The 15,173-nt window shown below is 51.0% G+C and overlaps 1 protein-coding gene and 1 long non-coding RNA gene across 2 annotated transcripts; one reads left to right on the forward strand and one right to left on the reverse strand.

The window, feature by feature from the left end:
• The first annotated feature begins 406 nt into the window (after positions 1-406).
• LOC136011010 (uncharacterized) lies at positions 407-12,623 on the forward strand. Its single transcript, XR_010611144.1, has 5 exons — positions 407-485; positions 807-1,182; positions 2,192-2,319; positions 11,701-11,824; positions 12,445-12,623. It is a non-coding gene; the product is annotated as an uncharacterized LOC136011010 (long non-coding RNA).
• On the reverse strand, positions 12,140-14,205 carry LOC136011009 (transcription cofactor HES-6-like). The gene is made up of 4 exons (XM_065672699.1): positions 14,067-14,205; positions 13,518-13,613; positions 13,305-13,383; positions 12,140-12,613 (listed from the first exon to the last, which is right to left on the reverse strand). Exons 1-4 carry the CDS (start codon positions 14,127-14,129, stop codon positions 12,168-12,170), a joined length of 684 nt encoding a protein of 227 aa, XP_065528771.1. The 5' UTR covers positions 14,130-14,205; the 3' UTR covers positions 12,140-12,167.
• Positions 14,206-15,173: the final 968 nt, after the last annotated feature.

The following is a 15,173-nucleotide window of genomic DNA, read 5'->3' on the forward strand; positions in this document are numbered from 1 at the left end:
TTTACTGGGCTTTGGCAAATAATAAGTAGAAGGAAGAGATGCAGCTTTCAGAGAAGAAAATACCCATAGGCATCAGCATTTTGGTAACTCCTTCCCAGAGAACCTGATAAAATCCCCTGTGCCCTTCCTTTTCAGAGCCCATCAAGTTGTTTGCCCTCGCTGCCAGGAAATGTCGGGTTATCCTGTGCTTGCTGTATTTACCTTCCAGGCAGCCTGGGATGCAGGGGGCACGCAGCAGCTGCCCCGTGGTGCTGTACAAACACCAGGCAGGTGGTGCCTGGCACCCTGTCTCTCCTCTGTTGAATGTAATTGCAGGAGCTGCCGTGTTTCCGCCAGCCGGGCCAGCCCCTGTGTATTGCTGTGGGTATTGTATTCCCATAAACACGGACTGTCACACTGCGCTGAACTGCTCTTCCCAGCAGGATGCTCCCTACCAGTTAGCACTGGTGCCAGGGAACCGGCACCTCGCTGCACTCTGATTTCAGGTACCAGCAGTGAGGTGCTGCTGTCCCTGCCTGTGCTGAGGCTTTTCCAGTGGGCAGGCACCAGGGAGATGCTCTATAGGACTTTGCAGGCTGGTTACCCCCACAGTGCCAGTTTGGGAAGGGCTGCCCATGGTCAGTACCTCAGCAGGCTCTGGCTGCATCTGGTATCTCTGACTCTGGGCTTGGGATGTGGGGTCACTCTGACAGGCTGTTCCTAATGCAGCACAACCTGTACAGGAAAGTCTTTGTCGATTGCAGTCATTCCTGTGCTTGTTTTTCACACAGGTTGATGTACATGTATTGCTTTTTTGCCTCCCAAAGCAGGTTTGGTGGTCACCCGTGCCAAAATCACATGCAAAAGGAAGTCTTTCAAAAAGACCAGTGTGGAGCTTCCCTTGTCCTGACAGAGCCGCATCTCCTCCAGAAGCCGCTTTACCTCCTTACCTGAAAATCTGTGGTCCTGTAAGACAAATAAAGAAGACACCAAGACAGCAAATAAGGGCTCCCACAGGCTGGGAGCCATGGATCTGGTAAAGGGATTGTTGTGCAGACTTTGGAGCAGATCAGAATCCCAGATTCTCCTGGTCTGGGGAAGGGACAAGGTCCCAAAACTCAACTCTGAGATCAGCTTTTCCAAGCCCTGTGGATAGCCACTGTCAATGTGAGCTGAAGAGCTCGCAGTGCCCAGGCAGACAAGGTGAGGTACGGCCCTGCCTGGGGGCACGTCGGCAAAGGAGGGTAACATGGTGGGAGCACAAGGTGGGGGGAATGTGGTCCCTGGAAGTTGAAATGGGAGTTCCTGCCTGCTGCAGGCATCAAAGCAGCTCCCCCAGTGCAGGTGGGAGCCTGAGCCGGCCCCCGCGCTGCAGCCAGGCTCCACATGCCTCTGGTTCCTTACTCATGCCTTCATCTTTTTATTCCCTTGGGGAAACTCATCAAAGTAATTGTAAAAGCTTTGGCAAGGGGAGGAGGGGGGAAGCACAGGGGAGATCTGCACCCTGGCTGCTCCATCAGTGCTGCAGCAGCGAGCTCCTGTCTGTACTCACGCATCTCCTTCCTCTGGGCTGTGCTGGCTGATCAGGAAACCTCCCCTTGGGAGACTGGAGACCATGGAAGCAAAATAGAGGCCTCAGCACATCAGGGGTCCTCACTGGTGGGCTGCTGGAAGTGGAGGGACACCAATGCGGGCTGTTCCAGACAACGTGTCCTTCGGGGCCACACCACCACTTGGAAGATGAGATGAGGGCAAATACTTGTTGTATATCCCTAGACAAGGGCACTGAGCTGCTGGGTATTTGATAAGAGAGTGATTGGTGTGACAGCTCTCTGCCTTTGGTGGCAATGGGCAGCTAAGCCAGGGCGCTTAGCATCAGGAAATGCCTCATAGCACAGCAGTCTTTGAAGGCAAATGTGACCCTTTGATTGGCAGCCCTAAACTGGACTGGACTTAAAATAGGAACCTCAGCACCAGCTCTCCAAAATCCAAGTCTTCATAAGCTGCATTTTTTTGGCTCTACTTAATTCTGACTGCAATATATAGGGATTCTAATGGGGCAATCTGCAAATGGAAAGGAAAAACATAAGGGGGGTGGTGGTGTGCTGTGGAGTAACATCACTGTGTGCTGTCTATGGGCCACCAGAGAGGGGATGCTGTGTTAGGTGGGCTCCTGCTCTCATCTAAAGCTGTTCTTATGCTCTTGTAACAGGTATTTCAAGCAGTGGTACAAATGGGGAATTCCCGTCTCTAGCCTGCCTGTTGGACACACTCCTGCCCACGTACATTCCACAGCTCGGAGGCTCTCCAGGCTAGAGGCCACATACATCACTCTCAGAGGTATGGTGACCAAAGCCTCGTGCTAAGAGGCTCTGCTTTTTCCTCCATTTGCTCCTGCTTTCTCCATTTGCTTCTGCTTCTTCCTCCATTTCGATCTGCCACGGTGTGTTGATCAGTCACCTCAGCCAAAGCACCTTCTGCATCCGTGTTTCATCCCAGAGATGGGAGTTTTTTGCTGGCCATTGGAATCATCCTTTGTACCTGCTTTGCAGAGGACCCCTGCATCGAGCAGCCTCCCACTGTCAAGTCTGGTCAGTGCAGGATGGTGGTGGCAAGGGTTCATCTGTTTGATCTGAGTTACACTGCTTCGCTGCCAGCTCCCTACCAGTCAAACCAGCATGAAAGCGCCAGGCAGACAGAGCTGCTTTTTCTTGTCTGATGTGCTGATCCCACTGGTGGATTTTGCTGTGGCGGGGAGTTTTGCCAGTGTCGCTGCACCAGCAAGACTGGTTGAGTGCGGGTGAGAGGAGCTGGATGCATATCAATGGATTGGCAGCCAATATACTGTATCTCCCCGTTCAGCCGCTGCTGGCTCAGGGGTATGAAGAGTGAGGGTGTTTGCTTCCTAAGCCAGTATTCAGTGCATTGTGGGTAGGGCATGCAATCATAGAATCATCAAATAGTTAGGGTTGGAAAGGACCTTAAGATCATCCAGTTCCAACCCCACTGCCATGGGCATGGCGAATCCCCGCTCATATCTGGAAGCAGGAGTATGTGGTGGACTTCCCATCACTGGAAATAGAGTACTCATCAGGGAGCTCACTGTATGCATGTGTGGACCCCTGCCCATGTGCCCATAACCCATCATACCTTGAGGGTTGAGGCTTTCTCTCGAGTGCCAAGAGGCAGAGATTCCAGCACCCAAAGCTTGAGCTCTGTAAACCCCAGGTCCTCAAGCATGGAGACAGTGTTGTGCCATGGCCTGGGTATCTGTACAGGCTGGCTTTCAGCTGATGGTTTTTGCCACCTTGGCTTGCATTCAAGCACCTTGGGAATCATCTGCTGGGGAGCTGCCAGTCACATGCTGCTGCCATTTGGGTCTGGGTCACGCACAGACATGCAGGGGAAAGCATTCCTCCTTTCTGTCTCCTTATCTCCCCCAGAGGAATGCAGCATCTCCTTCATTTAATGCATATATACTCCTGCTAGGAATGGTCAGGGCAAACCAACCTTCTGAAGTTACTTATTTTGAGTTGAGGAGAGAGGGATGCTAAAGCAGAGCTGATGATTTTGGGGGTACCTCCTGATCTTTCTGTTCCCCAAGCAGACTGACAGATATTTCCTTATGTGTATGTATAGGTATGTTCTGGTGTCCCCAGTATAAGAAGGATGTGGAGCTGTTGGAACAAGTCCAGAGGAGGGCCACGAGGATGATCAGGGGACTGGAGCACCTCCCGTATGAAGACAGGCTGAGGAAGTTGGGGCTGTTCAGCCTGGAAAAGAGAAGGCTGCGTGGGGACCTCAGAGCAGCCTTCCAGTATCTGAAAGGGGGCCTATAGGGATGCTGGGGAGGGACTCTTCATCAGGGACTGTAGTGACAGGACAAGGGGTAACGGGTTAAAACTTAAACAGGGGAAGTTTAGATTGGATATAAGGAGGAAATTCTTCCTTGTGAGGGTGCTGAGGCCCTGGCACAGGGTGCCCAGAGAAGCTGTGGCTGCCCCATCCCTGGCAGTGTTCAAGGCCAGGTTGGAAGGGGCTTGGAGCAACCTGCTCTAGTGGAAGGTGTCCCTGCCCGTGGCAGGGGGCTGGGACTGGATGAGCTTTAAGGTCCTTTCTAACCCAAACCAGTCTGAGATCTTATGATTCTATGACAGAATTCTCCATGTTCATAGGATTCTGCCTGAAATGGGAAATACTGAGTACTGTGGAGCACAGACCCCTGCTCCTGATGGGACCCTGACCAGCTGAGGACAGATAGGTGCTACCCAAAAACATCTCCAGACTGTTGGGCCAGGGGTGTGCCATTGGCAGGCAGATCCCTTCCTGCTCAGACTTGCTTTCCAATCCCAGCGGTGCTGCAGGCTGGCTTTGTACAGCTGGAGCAATGCCTGCCCTGCTTTTAGGGAAGGAGAGCTGTCTGTATGCTGGGAGAGGCCCCTCTGATCTGCATGCCAGGAGCTGGATATAGACACAGACAGCTGGATGAAAGGTGAAAGGTGTGTAAAATTCCACCACCGCCACCCCCACCAAGGACCTAGGATTAAAGCTGTGAAACCAAAACTTTATGGAAACACGTCAAGCTCCATCTGGTGTAGGCATATTTCTCCCCAAAAACCAGTGGGAATTGAGAGATCATAGGCTCTAACTGTCCCAGTGTTTCATTTTGGAGCAGTCAATGTGGTTTTGAAGCAGGTTTCCAGATGGTCCTTACTCTTTGCACACTGTATTGGTCAGCAGCGAAGTTCTTGTGCGCACAAACTGGGTTCATTGTGGTGAAAACTAGACCAGAAGCTCTGCTCTGAGCTTGTCCCAGATGTTCTCCAGCTGTGGAGGAGGATGTGGTAGTCAGAAGCAGCACCTGGTCCTCTGGGTAGCTGTGAATGACATGCATGACCTAGGTTTGGGTCAGGGCGACTAAGTCTAGCTGGAAGCAGCACCTTGGAGCAGCATACATGGTAGATACAGAAGCCTCAAAACAACTGCTTCAGCCACCTGACCTCCTCTGTTTGCTGATGTAGACACTGCCCTTGAGCTGTGTGACCTTGAGCCCTTGGTGAGCAGTGGCCTCAAGTGGGTGTTGAAGTTTAGGTCTCCAGGGACCATAGGTCATCACACTTGTGTCCCACACCTACAGCTGCAGAATGGCCTGAGCTGAAGTGTTTGCAGGCTCCTTTTTGCCAGAGCAAGGGCTAAGTGTTCCCCTTGTGTGGTAGGGTCAGCATGGGCCATCAAGAACACAGGCTGCTCTTTCATACATGAGGTGTTTCAGAGAATGGCCAGAAGGGTTTTCCTCCTCTGTCTCTGTTTGCTGAGACCTCCATCAGGACAGAGAATGGTGTTTCCCTAGGGTTGCTGTGGTCTGGAAGGCAATTGCAGCCACCTGCGATCCCTCGGGAAGGCCCCTGCCACCCTCTCCTGTTGTTAAATCACCTCCACTGGAGAAGATCAGGGTGTGGGAGGTGCTGGGGTTGTTCTTTGGAAGCCTTTTGCCGGAGGTGAGGTGTGCTGCCCTGCCCCACTGCCAGCAGTGCTGCTGTGCTCAGGGCCGGGCACTGCGCTCTGGCTGTGCTGAAGCCAGGCTGAGCCTACCCAGGAGCTACACTGTGCCAGGGAATACCCCTGGGGGCACCTCCAGACTCACCGCCTTTGGGTTCTGTCCTTCTGACCTGGCAGCCTAACCAGCGAACAAATACTTAGAGCAGTGCCAAGGCTTCCTCGCTCCTCCTTGCCCAGCCGCAGGTCTCCTCAAATCACACACTTCCCAAAGGAATCACAAGTGCCCAGGGTGACTTGGCATCACCTCCAGCAGGAAGGGGCAGAGATGCTGAGCACAGGCTGCTGCTCTGATACAGGCATCACCTCCAACTGGTTGGTAAGGGGCTAGGACTGGAAAAAATTCCTTGTGGAAGAAACAGAGGGTCAATCTGCAAAACCAAGGTATGACCCAGCCACAGCTTCACCTTCCCAAGCACAGCTTCATGCTTTCATAGTGCCTTTATGTCAGCTGTGGGAGGACAACCAGTGCCTGACCTGATGCAGATGTGTGGGGTGAGTTCAGACAGGACTGATGCTGTGCATCGTGTGAGCTGGGCAGTTCTGATCGGGTAGCATAGCCTGGGGTAACCATACCATCGCCAACAAAATGGGGAGCAGTTGGGTGGTGCAAGTTAGGTGGGAAGTGTGGATCAGGCAAGGCTGAGAGCAGGGAGAACGCTGGGCCATGCACTGTCTGCACTGTGGGGCAGGCTCCAGTTGGTATGTTGGTACAGAGGCACTTTGAAGAAGGAAAGTGCTGGAGTTGGAAAGACAGTGGAGAAGTGATTCACGTGATGGTTGGAGAGGTGCTTTTCAAGTCCTGCCTCATCTCTTTAATCTGTGCAATCACTGGTATCTTGCTAGTGCTTGTGATCTAGAGATCTCTGAGATTAATATACTCATCACCCCCAAACGTGAGACTGGAGAAATCCATGTGTGGAGCAGGTAGAGGTGAGAGTTGGTCTTAGAACAAGATTAGCTTTCTTGCGGGGCCACGCTTAGCTGCTGCCCCACACTACACTGCTGTAACTGTGTCTGCCCTGAAAAGCCATGGGGCAACTGACACCAGGTCCAAAGCCACGGCTGAGTACTGGTAGGCTCAGGGCTCTCCTCCAGAGTCTTTGGTCTGTATTGGAAAGCGTTTTCTGCTCACGGGTTCTTGTGGATAAAGTTGGACAAAACCTTGGCCTGCTGCAGAGGTCTTCTCGTAGGTGTGTATTCATGAGTGCAGCACCAAACTATGGGAAATGCCAGGAGGCATTGGTCTCCTTTTCCCCAGAGGATTTTGACAGCAATGTGACTGGTTTGGAGAACCTGTCTGTCCAGGTATTGCTTTCGATGCATTCCGTGGTCTGGACAGTTGTACTATCTCACCTATCAATATCTCAGCACTTTGAGGAGTGCAGGAGGTGATGTGATTGCTGTCCCACGCAGACTGCTTGTTCTCACAGCCTCTCCGCTGGGAAGAGTGCATATCTTGCAGCGCTTCGCTTTGTACTTTAATACTCATGTTGGCTAAACAGGGTAGGGCAAGGGAAGGGCAGGGGCAGAGAGGTTTGAGGTTGTGTGGTTGCTCCTGAGTGGCTCTTCTCACAGCTCCAGAGAGACCCAGGAAAGTCCCAGCGCCTCCACAGGGATGCTCTGCCCTTGCCGTGGGACCTCCTCTGCCCCAGGGAGCTCAGCCGTGGCTCTCCGGGCTCCCTTTCCTGTCCTGCCTGACATCTGCTGTCCTGAACCATGCGGAAATGCTTATTCTGTCTTTCTTTCTCTCCCTCTGTCAATAGGAGGCAGAAAGGAACAGCTTGAGCAGTGGCAGATGGTGCAGAGAGGTTGCTGGGGGATAGCTGAGCAGTTTGCAAAGCTCAGTGTGGTGGGAGGTTACCTGCTGCCTGGTATGGTCCATGCTCCATCCACGGCTTGTCTGGGACAAAAACGAATGGCCGCTCCGGGGTTTTTCCTCACTTTGTAGTTGTGTTCCTTGTGCAGGGCTTGCTTCTGGCTTCACAGTTTTTCTCCATACATCCTGGAGCAAAGGGTGAGGGACACACAGGGGCAGGAGGGTGTTTTTAAATAGATAGGGTGGGCCAGGTGCATGCGGGAGCTGCTGTATCCTTATCCATAGAGGATAAAAGTAGAAAGGTGAGCACTTCATTATATGGCTGTGGAAGGCAGCAACCTGGCTCTTTGCAACACAGGACATCATTTCTGACGGGGCAGCAAGACCAGCCACTGAGTTTCTCCTCCCTGCAAAGAAGTTTGCAGCTCAGCCACCTAGGCCTGGTCTGCAGAGGAAGCTTCAGGGCGGTGGGTTTAAAACAAGGTCGTACTGTCATGGCTATGTGAGTGAGAAATGCTCCTACAGCAGACGGTTGCTGTGTGGGTATGCTCAAGGGGCGCTGGGTAGGGTCAGATGGAGAAAGGAGAGGATTTCAGGAAGCTCCTAATGAGGGAAGGGATAGCTTAACGGGGGTTTCTCCATCCTTCCTCTTACCCCAGTGAAGCCCTTCCCTGCTGAGCAGCTTTCCCGCAGCCACAAAGCTTCTGCCCTGCTGTTTCCCCTGGCCTCCCTGGGAGGAGAAGCTGGAGAGGAGCCATCGTTCCCAGCTCTCTTTGAGGGCATTTTCTGTTTGGTAGAGCAGAAGGGACAGTCCTTCAGCCCCAAAGAAGAGCCCCTTTGAGCTGTTTCTAGAGGACCAGATCTCTCCATGGCAGCAGATGTGGGACTGATTGAAGAAGTCCATTTGCTTGTTGGGGTTAGCCATAGGAAACTTGATGACGATGCGCTACCATGCTATTTAACTCCAAATGGGTAGGACTTGTGACACCTAATGCAGGACTCATAGGAGAGTCTCAGAAGCAGAGTGAGTTTGCAGGCTCCCAGGTCTGTGGTGATGCTCAAGCAGCAAGCCATGCTCTCACCAGGGCTGAGATTTATAAATGAAGCATCCCATCACAGCAGAATGGATCCAGGGCTGTCTTCAGCTTCTTCTGTAGTTCATGAGGATGTGAAAGCCCTGAAGGTTAGGTTCTCAACACAACATTACTTCTCATGAGATGAACTCTGAGCATGTCCCTGTTAAGACAGGAACGTATATGGTGGAAGATACGAGATAATGGCACATATGGAGGTAAAGTGAAGTCTTTGGTGTTGTGCTTTTGGTGCTTCCCTCCCTAGAGGAGCACTTCACTGGTGAGCTACAAGCACTTGCAGTGTGGTTCAGAGCAGTGGGCAAATGTTTTGCCCTGGCATTGCTTTCGCATGGGGTTTTACAAGGTGCTTGTTTGGGAGTGTGGAGGATTAGGGGATCAGGAGCCTCTCTACAGCTCCTCTTTGCCCCACTGAGCCCTCAATAGAGGTCAACTGGAAGTTTCGCTCATTTTTAAGCAGCATACCTGAATCCCTGGAGCATTTTGGCCTGATTGTTATGGGGACTGTGTGGGTCAGAAAGAGGTTGCTTTTCCTTATGAGAAAGGATTTGGTCCTGTTTTCTGAGAAATAAGTAGGAGTTTTCCGCTTGGATTCCATGAGAGCTGGTCTGGGAGCACACTTTATGTAAAGGTTTGGACCCATTACCCCTTGTCCTATCACTACAGCCCCTGATGAAGAGGGTCATCTCATCACAGGTTTGTATAAAGCTGCTGGTGCTTGCTGCAGATGTGAAAATAGCATCTGTATTGGCCCTGCTGCTGTGTCCAGAGCCCGTGTGATGGTGCAGCTTCAAAGACTGAACCCAGGACACAAGGACAGTGCTATCTACTTTGTATTAGCCAGCTGGCTGGGGGACCTTCTCTATGCCCCCTTTTTCTCAGGGAGAACATGCTAGTAGCTGGCAACGTGGTTTTGGGTGGTCAGTGGTGAGGTGCCTCTATTGAAGAACAAAATATGGTTGCTCTTGTACAGCCCTGGTTTTGGTAAAACCACGTGGGTTTGAAGTAAATGCGTAATTCCTTTGTCAAACACCATTAACAGCTGAAACTGGTGCATAAGAAGTGCTATGAGTAATGTTCTGCCTTTCTGGAGAAGTGTTTCCTTCCCTGGAAACTGGGGACTCGCAACAGATTCCCGCAGCATTCGCTGGGTAGGCAGCAGGGAGAGAACAGAGAAGGTCACCATCAGTTGCAATGGAAAGGAAGGCAATGAAAAGTGAGTGTCCTGAACTAAAACTGTTCCTGGACGTCACTGGCCATGGATTGCACTCACACTGTTCTATTTATAAAAGCTCTCTGGCCAGCAGCGACGTGACCCTTCCCTCTGCACCCTGCACAAGAGAAACCCTGAACTGATTAGAAACAGGAAACAATAGAACTCACCAACCACAAAGTAAGCAAGCAGGGACGGTGAGAAACGCTTATCTCCCACTGACCTCTTTCCAGCACAGTAATCACAGCTGATCACTGCGGCCACTGGGGAAAGTACGTTTTTAAGCTGGTGCTGTCAAACCATAGTGAATATTTTCACCGCAGCCTCTCCCAGCAGAACAATAAGGTGGCCTCAAGTGCCACGAGGTACGTTACTGACACCATCTAGAAGTAAAAGAAAACTTCAGGCCTGATCTTGGGTACAGAGCTGCTTTTCTTGCCTGCCCCATTGGTGTGCAGAGCACAGCTCTGGGCAATGGATGTTCCTCTGGTGAGGGCAGCCGTAGGGGCTTCATCTAAACTCAGCCGTTATGTGTGATAATGAACTGGGAAGGTCTTTAATGTCTCGTCCAGGATCTGTAGTTTGCTTTGCCTACTTGTTTACTCTGCCTGTGGGTATTCTGTGTGCTTGGCTGCAGGGATTTGTGCAGGCTGGCCACAGCTCCCACCCTCATCTGGATCTTTGTGCTGGTGTGATCCTCTTCATCAGGACTGTAGTGATAGAACAAGGGGTAACTGGTTAAAACTGAAACAGGGGAAGTTCAGTTTAGATCTAAGGCAGAAAATCTTCCCTGTGAGGGTGCTGAGGCGCTGGCATAGGGTGCCCAGAGAAGCTGTGGCTGCCCCATCCCTGGCAGTGTTCAAGGCCAGGTTGGACACAGGGGCTTGGAGCAGCCTGCTCCAGTGGAAGGTGTCCCTGCCCATGGCAGGGGGTTGGAACTGGATGAGCTTTAAGGTCCCTTCTGTCCCCAAGCAGTTTGTGATGCTATAACTCTATGATAGGGGTGTGTTTTCTGCATTGGTGATCACTGCAAAGGTTGCCTTCAGTAAAGGAGAAAGTTTTCAGGCAGGGGGTGGAAACTGAGGTTGTGGTAAGATCTGTACAGTTCTGTGCCTCTACCAGCCTTCTGACCCTGAGGCTCAAGAGACCTGCCTTGCCTCCACAGAGCCATGTGTAGGCCACTTGTTTCTCCTACCACCCTTATGCCACTGCTCCTAATGGCTTTTCAGGAGGGCAGGATGAAAGGGAGAACTTCAGAGAAAAAGATGCTAAACCCAGAGGTGATGGATTTCACTCCTTCGGCACCTCATCAAATAGATCCCGCTGCATAATGAACCCCTCTGAACTGCAGGTCCATTAATTTGTATGTGTGGTGTTTGTTTAAGTTCTCCGTGCTCTTTTATTTGAACTCTGAGGAGCTTTTAGGTGCCTTTGAGATGGAGAACTGGGAACAAATATTGCCCCACAGATTTGCTCCAGTCTCCTTGGTTGAATTTGCAGGGAATTTTACCTTCTGCCCTTTAGATTATCTCTGCCATTCCCTTGTAAGTACAAGGTAAAGCATCGACCCAGGCTCATAAACCCAACTCCTGATTTCTTTTCTCGTTTGGAGCAACCTACTCTAGTGGAAGGTGTCCCTGCCCATGGCAGGGAGTTGGAACTGGATGAGTTCAAGGTCCCTTCCAACCCAAACCAGTCTGGGATTCAGAAATTAACTATTTGTGAGAGAAGAAAACAAAAGCAGATCCTCAAGAACTGTTTATTCAGAGCAGACAGGACAAGGCTGGGAGAAATATCAGTTGTTACCTTCCAAAAGTTGATTTAGAACTTCCAGTTATGGAGACAAAAGAAATAATCCCTAAATTTAACTATGTGTTACATACATATATACACGCAGCTCACCGGTTTAACCGTCACGTCAGGATGTCCAGGTTTGGGAAGAGCACAGCCAGAGTAAGCAATCCAGAGAGCATTTCAAAACAGCCTAAACAGTCCGAAATATTTCCCTTTCTCTATTTCTAATCACAGCAGTGTTCTTACAGGAATCAGAACCAGCATCTCCTACAGCTGCACTGGGATAATAGTAAAATTACAAAGGAGAAGACATCGGCAATGTCCCCCTTCATCCAACACAGTGATCTCAGTGGCTTATGTGAGGCCTGAGAGGTAAGCTTGATGCCAGAGAGGCTCATTGCTTGTTGTCTTTTAGTATTGTATCATTATTAATAGGAAGTTAATTACTTTAAGGATGTAAGCAAGCTGTATAATTGATGTACACTAAAGAGCACAAGAGGATTCTATACAATAATTTAGATGTATTAAATAAATAAAACAATAATAGCAGCCTTCTACAATGCAGGCTACACATAGGTTTACTTCGGCTTGAAGTACCCTGGTCTTTAGTACACCTACAGGAACAGACTTGCTCCACAAGTGTTTTAAAGAAACATATCTATAAGATACATACGTAAGAGTGGCTAAGGTTAGGATGAACGTTTTAAAACTGGCTTTACCACGGTCTCCACATATCTAACGACCCCATTCTAGGGTTGTTATGGGAAAAATTGGGCTGGAGGACCTGTCTGGGAGGTGCAGCATCAGCCTGGCTGAAAGCAGAGAGTGGTGGCAGATGGAAGGAGTTTTTGGAAGCCTGCTTATTCTCCACAGCATAGAAACACTCCTGTGATGGGTTTGTGCCCCGAGTGCTCCCCTTAGGGCTCAGGGAGCCTTTTGGTGTCAAGAGAGGGTGCTGGGATGGGCTCAAAGACCTTAATGCTGCTTTGCAGGCATCTTCACCTGACCTGGGCAAGGATTTGAGGAGATGGTTCAAGAGGCGCGCCCCGAGGGTCTTGTCCATCCACTCGCAGGTGAGGAGGAGGTTGTGCACCTCGTGCATGCACTGGATGTACCCGGTGCTGTACCGCTGCTGGGCTTCCAGGCCCACTTTGGAGTCGGCTGTATTGGAGAGGGGACAAAGGGGAGTTGGTGAGCAGGTAAAAGGTGCCCTGTGTGCTCCTGCTTACAGGCATTCACCAGGTCCCTTTTAGCAGGGCTTGCTGAGGTAGGATGAAGGGTGATGGTTTTAAACTAAAAAAGGGGAGATTCAGACTGGGTGTGTGAGGGCAATTTGTTGCAATGAGCGTGGTAAAACACTGGCACAGGTTGCCCAGAGAGGATGCACCATCCCTGGAGACATCCAAGGCCAGGCTGGATGTGGCAACCTGATCTAGTTGAAGATGTCCCTGCTCATTGCACGGGGTTGGACTGGATGAGCTTTGAAGGTCCCTTCCAACCCAAACTATTCCGATTCTATGATTGTAGGTTTTGCATACACACAGATGGGCTCCTTGAGGCTCATTGCTGAAGCTGACTGGGCTTTAAGTTGAATCGTTTGCAGGGCTTTGGTGGGCATGAGGCACCCAGGCAGGGTCAACCCATCACAAAGGGGTAGGTGATGCAGGGCAAAACCCGGCCGAAAAGCAGAAATTGGCTCTGGGAGGAGAAGATCCACCTTGCGTGGGTTAACCAGTGCCCAGCTCCATCTCCCCATCTAGTGGAGAAACCCAACCCGAGCAGCCGGGCGGGACTTTCCGGGTTTGAAAGGTGCTTTTGCCTGTGCTGGCAGGGTGGGGGACCAGGCACTCACCCATCAGCTTGCTGCTCTGGATGTTCTGGAGGTGCTTCACCGTCATTTCGAGGATGTCTGCTTTTTCCAGTTTAGACTGCTGATAGGGAAAGAGTGCAGGGGTTAGAACGGTTTGTACCACATCCAGAAGAGAAGCCCCTCCCCCCTCAAAAAAACCCCACACACCCCCCCACCAGCAAAAAGATATAAAACAGCATAAAAACGAGCACTTACATCCAAGTGAAACGCACCCACAACCGTCTCCTTCAGCTGGTCCAAGCAGTTATTAATCCTTTCCCTTCGCTTCCGCTCAATGAGGGGCTTCCGTAACTGGCAAGGAAAAGAAAAGGACAGGGGGAAAAATGCAGTTGATGTTTGTTCTTCTCATCTCTGCCGCAGTTCAGTGAGGGCAGAAAGCCCCATCCCCTGCATGAAGCCAGTGCAGGGTGCCACAGTGCTCGGCAGGGGCAAGAGATGGGTTAGGGTTAGTGTGCATCTCTAACTCTGGAGCTCATGGCCTATTCCTTACATACTCTAAACTCTCACTTCCACTCATCTTAAGCAGAGTTTACCTAAATGAAACACAGAGGAGCCTTTCTAAGATGGAGAAAGGAAGCAAAACAAACACCCACATCGGTTAAACTCACAGAAAGCATCTTAAGATGATAAAGCAAGTCCCCTTTCTTTCCTAGAGGGTGCCCATAGCCCACATTCATCACTCACATGCCCTGCGCCAGCAGCCAGGCATGGGGCTGCTGTTGTAGTAGTGTGAAGGGGACCTACCTTCCTCTCCTCCTTGGTGCTGGCCAGCTTGTGGGTGCTGCCGGAGGTAGCAGTGGCAGTCATTGTCACCCAGGCACTGGGAAGGACGGGACGGGATGGGACGGGACGGAGGCAGTCGGGCAGTGGGTCTCTCCTGTTCCGGCGCTGGGCTCTTTGCTGCTCGGCTGCTCCCGTGCTGTATTTATAACCCAGAATTAGCATGTGAAAGGGGACTTGCCTTGGCGGGACTTCTTTTCCCACACGAGGGGTCGAGCCCGGAGGTTTGTGGCCATCAATCAAAGCTGACAGGTCACTGCTTCCTTACAATGACCAAGCCGCCCCCCCAAAACGGCGACAGATGTCCAGCCTCTGACGCCGGGCTTTGGAGGCGGCTTTTGTTAGGGAAGAAGGGAAGGAAAATGGGCGCGCTCTGAGCAGCTTGCACAGCCCCTTGCTCAATTTGCACACATTCCCAGGGAGGGAAACAATGGCCGGGAAGCGGTTGAGTTACACCTGGGAAAATGCCTTCTGCCCAGCTCTTCCCCCTCTACGTCTCGAAGCGTTGCCTATATGTACCTGCTAACCACTTCACATCTTCGAAGAAGACTCTTAATTTAATCATCAAGTACTGGAGCCAGGAGTTCCTGCTCCCAGGGATTATTATTACAAGGTAATGTTGATTGATTAAAACCTGTTGACAGCAGATACCCTTAGGAATGTGGTTTTGATCACAGACATCCTCAAAGGAAAACACAAAGACTTTATTTTCCCTTTGGGAACCCGAATTCTCTGTTGCACATGGATGGATGTAGGAAATCAGTAACTCTTCTAGGTTTTGGCTGGTGTGTAGAATTTCACACTAAACAGACAGGCCCTTACAGACGCAAACAAACCTAGAGCTGGGTTAGTTCTATGGGGTTTCCACTTCTGTTGTATTTTTCCCCTCTGCGGCAAGGAGGCTTGGGTGGTGTTGGGAGGAAAGGTGTTTTTCTGTTTGCTCCTCTGAAACACCAGTGCAGAAGCAGAGGGGTCTTTGGAGGAGACTTGGCACAGGGTGAGAACGTGCTTTGATGCTTCCTCCCTTCTGCTTAGTTCAGGAGGGAGGTATGAGGGTGTTTTCCATGACCG

The sequence above is a fragment of the Lathamus discolor genome, chromosome 3 (genome assembly GCF_037157495.1).
Source record: "Lathamus discolor isolate bLatDis1 chromosome 3, bLatDis1.hap1, whole genome shotgun sequence".
In the NCBI taxonomy this organism is placed as follows: Eukaryota; Metazoa; Chordata; class Aves; order Psittaciformes; family Psittacidae; genus Lathamus; species Lathamus discolor.